The 5,833-nt window shown below is 29.6% G+C and overlaps 1 protein-coding gene across 1 annotated transcript; it reads right to left on the bottom strand.

Moving 5' to 3' along the window:
* Window positions 1–4,682: 4,682 nt before the first annotated feature.
* On the bottom strand, window positions 4,683–5,833 carry LOC111401495 (transcription factor MYB114-like). Its single transcript, XM_023029242.1, has 3 exons — window positions 5,422–5,833; window positions 5,205–5,334; window positions 4,683–5,125 (listed from the first exon to the last, which is right to left on the bottom strand). The coding sequence occupies exons 1-3, from the start codon at window positions 5,564–5,566 to the stop codon at window positions 4,843–4,845; spliced, it is 558 nt and encodes a 185-aa protein (XP_022885010.1). The 5' UTR covers window positions 5,567–5,833; the 3' UTR covers window positions 4,683–4,842.

Below are 5,833 nucleotides of genomic sequence, written 5' to 3'. Positions count from 1 at the left end.
AACATCTGTGTATATCCCCACCCCTCCACCACCACCCTCCCTGTCGCCATCTCCACTATTCTCTGTCACTGTCTGGGACCCTTATCACCTGCAGACCGTATCTCCTCAGATATTACTCTGACCCTCCTCTTTGATCAACGGTATCAGTTCAGTGAGCAATTCAATCTGACATATTAACATTTCACCGAGTTAATGACGTACAACTTAAATCACACATGAATAATATGTACATCAGGATCGTTGAGGAGAGTTGATAACTGTCAGCTTTGTCCTATGGATAGTTGTTGAATGTGTCAATGTCATCGACAACCTCCAAATGAAAGACGCCGATCAACGTTTTCTTGTGATGATACCTCGGTATGCTTTCCAGTATAAACACCATCCCCAACTTCAACTTGTCAAACATATCGTCGTATTTCTTGAATACATCTCCTAACTGTGCCAGAGTTACCGTCGTAGGTAGGATCGATGTAACAGGTCTACGTACTCCTCATCCAACAAATATAAGACTAATGCGAAGCTGGCAAAGTTATAGTTAGACGCAACTTTGTTAGCAATCTGTCTCATGGCGGTGTTCAAATGACAATCCATCTTGTAAAATTTAAAATATTATATTTCTTTGTTATTTATGTCAATTAATTATTTTTATTGTTTAATTAACATTTAATTTACTTGTTTATTGAATTTATTTCAATTAATTATTTATTATCATTTAAATAATCATTTAATTATTTATCATTCAAATAATCATTTAATTATTATTTAAATGTTCATCGAGTTAATGATCATGCATCGAAATTTCGAAATAATGTACAACATAAATCACAAATAAATAATACGTACCTCAGCATCGTTGAGGAGAGCTGATAACTGTCAACTTTGTCCCCATGGATAGTTGTTGAATGTGTCAATTTCATCAACAACTTCCAAATGAAAGACGTTGATCGACGTATTATTGTGATGACACCTCAGTATGCTCTCTAGTATAAATATCCCCAATTTCAACTTGTCAAACATATCGTCGCATTCATTGAATGCATTTTCTAACCGTGCCAAAGTTATCGTCATAAGCAGGATCAGTGTAACAGGTCTTCGCGCTCCTCATCCAACAAATCTAGAACTAATGCGAAGTTGATAAAATTATAGTTCGATGTAACTTTGTCAGGAATTTGTCTCATAGCGACGCCCAAATGATAATTCATCTTGTAAAATTTAAAATATTTGGACTTTGTATAAGAGACAATAGATAGAGCATAATATTTGAAAATTAAATAGTTTATTTACTTATTTAAATTGTGTATTAAATATTTAATTGTTAACTATTTATTTAAATTGTTTATTGAATATTTAATTGTTAATTATTTATTTAAATTGTTCATTTAAATTATTTATTCAATATTTAAATGTGTATTTAAATTATTTATTTTAATTGTTTGGTTGTTTATTTAATATTTATTTTAATTGTTAATTGAATGTTTAATTGTTTATTTTGAATGTTAATTATTTATTTCAATTGTTAATTTAATATTTAATTGCTTATTTTTATTATTTATATTTATGGTTCATTTAAATTATTTATTTAATACTTAAATGTTATTTATTTTTTATTTAATACTTAAATGTTAATTATTTATTTCAATTGTTTATTTAAATTTTTTATTTAATATTTAATTACTTATTTAAATTACTTCTTTTTATATTTATTGTTCATTTAAAGTATTTAACTAATGTTTAAATTCTAATTATTTATTTCAATTGTTTATTTAATATTTAATTACATATTTAAACTAGTTTTTATTATTTATATTTATTTGTTATTTATGCTAATAAATTATTTTTATTGCTTAATTAACATTTAAGTTACTTGTTTATTGAATTTATTTCAATTAGTTATTTATTATTTCAATTCATTATTTCAATTATTTTATTAATATTTATTTAATTTATTTCAATTAGTTATTTATTTTTTGTTTAAATAAACAATATACATAAATAATTAACACAATTAGTGAAATATTTAAATAAACAAATAAAGTATAAAATGAATAATTATATATTAAAAAAATAATATACATAAACAATTAAAGTATTATTTGATTTAATAAATTACTTATTAAATATTTAATTTAATATTTATTTAAATATCTCATTAATTACTTTAATTGGTTATGTATATTGTTTGTTTAATATTTAATTACTTATTTTAATAGTTTATTTCATATTTATTTACTTCATTTAATTATTTATATTAATTTCTCATTTATTTGAATTGTTTATTGAGTATTCAATTGTTTATTATATTTATTTCATTATTTATATTTTAAATAAAATGAAATAAAAAAATTAATTATTTTACTTAAATAAACAATTTACATAATTCATGAAATATTTATAAACAATTAAATTCAATATTAAAAAATAAAAAATGATTAAATATTTATTTAAATTCTTTATTGATATTTATTTAAATGCTTTGCAAATAATTAATTTGATTGATATTTTAATTTTCTAATTTAATTGCTTATTTTTATTATTTTATGAATGTTTAAATATTTATTTAAATTCTTTATGTATATTACTCATTTAATATTTAATTATTTCGTTTAATTTTTTTACAAACACTTATTTTCATCATTTATTTTAATTTTTTCATGCTTATTTTAATTATTTTACTAACACTTAATTTAATTATTTATTTTTAATTAATGTTTAAATACTTTTTTTAATTCTTTATGNTAGTTAACTTAAAAAATTAAAGGAAATAAATAAATAAGTAATTTAAAAAAAATCTGGGCCTCTAACAGTCGGCCCAGACGACTAGGCCGTCTGGCGCCAGGCAGCCCAGTCATCAGGGAGCCCAGGCGGCCCCAGTCAACTGGGCACCCAGGCGACCCAGATGACTGGGTCGTCCGGGCACAGTTGACTGGCCCAGACAGCCCAGTCAACTTGGCGCCCAGGCGACCCAGTGAACTGGGCACCCAGGCGACCTAGTTGACTGGGTCGTCTGGGCACAGTTGACTGGCCCAGACTGGGTCGTCTGGACGAGTTTGGATCGTCTGGGCATATCTAAACGGCTCAGTCAGCTGGGCTAAGCATCTCCTTTGTGGAGATCGTTGAAAAACTCCATTTTCGACGATCTCTACTCCATTTTCCTCCTCCCAAGTTATTTTCTTTACCCAAAAATCATGCAATTTTCCAAAAATCAACACATGTATACGAAATCATGTTTTTTTTCTTCCAAAAATCAACATAAAAACATTAAATATGGGTCATCTATTTTCCCCTTTTTATCAGTGCTATAGTAATTTTTCTCTATCCTTACTATCTTCTCTTTCTTCTTTAAATAGTAAGGGTAAATTTGGATTTCTCTTGATTTTCAATATTTTAAACATTGTTTGTTTTTTTTTTCTTTTTTTTTTAATTGGTCAAAGGCCCTTTTGGAAAAATGGCCGGATCAACTGGCTATTGGCCACTATTTCCTCCCAGCTATAGTTCAAACCAAGGTGCTTGTTGCTTTTAAGTCATTACTATTTTTACTTTTTGTTTAAGAGCTTCTATGTGTTTTCATTATTGAGACTTCAAATTTCGTATCTTGTTTACTTTTTCAAGAACAAGCCTCCTATTAAAGAGTAACACAGTATTACCCGTCATTACAAACTTTTTTATGGTTTGTATGCATTGTACCCACGTGATGTAAAAGTCTGTTTGTGATGTGTGAATGGATAAACTTGTACAGTACTTGGTTCATTGTACCTGTCTGTAAAATGGGATGGAAACTGATTTTTTTATCGACGAAAAGGGTGATGCAACGTAATTTTTTATTTCAACGAAAAATGGAATGCATGTCTAGTCAAGATTTGTGCTATGTAATATCGTGTAATGTTTGATATAAAAATGATCTTCTATCCATTGTGGATAGGATAAAACATGTCCACCGTCGAGGTGGAGTCAAACCTATAATTTTTAATAATCCTACCCTACATGGATAGAAGATCATTTCTGATATTTGACATGCACTACTTGACACGAAATTACCTTATTCAATATTGTACAACTGCCTTTGTTGAGAAGTGGAAAATATAAGTACTATATATATATCTTTTTAAATCTTTTGTTCATTAACAGTCAATGTGGAAACTCACACAGCCTGCAGATATATGCTTTTTCATATTTCAACAGAAGACTGTCCTTCTGATGCTAATTTGATTCTACAAGGGAGGCTTTTCCTTGGAGTACATGATCATTAAAGAAAACTTGCAATTAACACGTTCTTTGCATGACTCGATTCAAGAAAAGAGTGATATTTACACTTATCAGTCATCAAGGCTTCCATTGAAGTTAAAGAAATTTTTCGAATTATAACATGTACTATCTTCAATGAAACAAGTATTGTCCTTCAAGAGATGACTAGAAGGACTTAATGAAACAAATCCGACTTCAAATTAAATTCTTGAGACGAAGGCCATTTTGTTGTTGGATCATTAGTGTTATTATGGATTGAACATGTTATGATGTAATTTGGCATATCGGACATGCTATCGTTATGCATCTGATTCATTGATTAGAGGATAGTACTCTCCCAAAATTCTAAGTCTATTTTTTAACATAGCATTTCAAGTATATTGAGAGTGCAACTTTGAAGAATATTTATATGTGTCAAAGTTTGATGCTGACTTTCTGTCTATCAAAATCCTCATTTACTCGGACTTGGGATTGGGTACGAAATATACAAGTGTAATCAATAAACACGAAAGAGAAGTTCAAAGTATAATCTACACACTAATAATCCCCAAAATCATCTTGATATTTTGGTCAACCCTTGTAAACATCTATTATTGGAGATTATGAATTCAAATCAACAAATTTGCTTACCCATTCTAAAGTTGAGGGATTCTCGTTGGAGAAATCAAAAAAGTCATCCAAATCAAAGCTGATTTTTGAGTCCTCAGAAGAACCAGTAACAGTGGATTTGGATGGGTTTGGCTTTTCTCCACTCTTGGAGTTTTCTTCTTTTCTTGAAATTCCTTCGTTTGACTTCTCAATTTTCTTGCTCAAATGGGATTTCCAGTAATTCTTGATTTCGTTGTCTGTTCGACCCGGCAATCTTCCAGCAATCAACGACCATCTGAAATCCAACATAAAAAAAAACCAAGTCTAGTACTCAATAAATTCGAAGTCTGGTTTTTAAAATCCTATTTTGCCACCTGTTTCCTAGGAGTTTGTGAAGTCTGAGGATCAAATCCTCTTCTTGATCAGACATACTTCCTCTCTTGATGTTTGGTCTAAGATAATTCATCCATCTAAGCCTGCAACTCTTATCACACCGATTCAGATCTGCATATAAATATTTACATATTAGAAACTTAATTGTTCAAGCTAATATATGTATATATACAGATGTTGATGGATATAGCATTTGACCTGTGGTGGCGGCGATGGTCTTCCATTGCTTTGGGCCGTGGATTTCGACGGCTTCTGCCAGTTTCCGATCCTCTTCCACCGTCCACGCTCCCCTATTGATTTCCTTCTTTGTTGCCCTTAATTTCTCGACCTTTCTCAGAGCCATGGACAGTTTTCTGGCCTTAGCACAACCAACTATGCTTTGCACACCAGGGAATGGGATTTATATATTTGGAGAGGACTAATTTTTATGGGTTTTTTCTTTCAACAAAGTTGTCCCAGATATTATACTTCATTCTAATTAGGTTGACTTGGTATGTGTATAGGATAAAAACTTTCAATTAATGTAGCAGGAGAACCTTATCCACTACAAGAAAAATCTTACTTTAAAATCTTATTGTTGTCTCAGACTGCAAGTAAAATTTTCTTGCCA

This window comes from Olea europaea, chromosome 10, assembly GCF_002742605.1.
Source record: "Olea europaea var. sylvestris chromosome 10, O_europaea_v1, whole genome shotgun sequence".
NCBI classification, from domain to species: domain Eukaryota; kingdom Viridiplantae; phylum Streptophyta; class Magnoliopsida; order Lamiales; family Oleaceae; genus Olea; species Olea europaea.
Note: the sequence above shows the minus strand (reverse complement) of the source record. Positions and strands in the feature narration are given on the sequence as shown.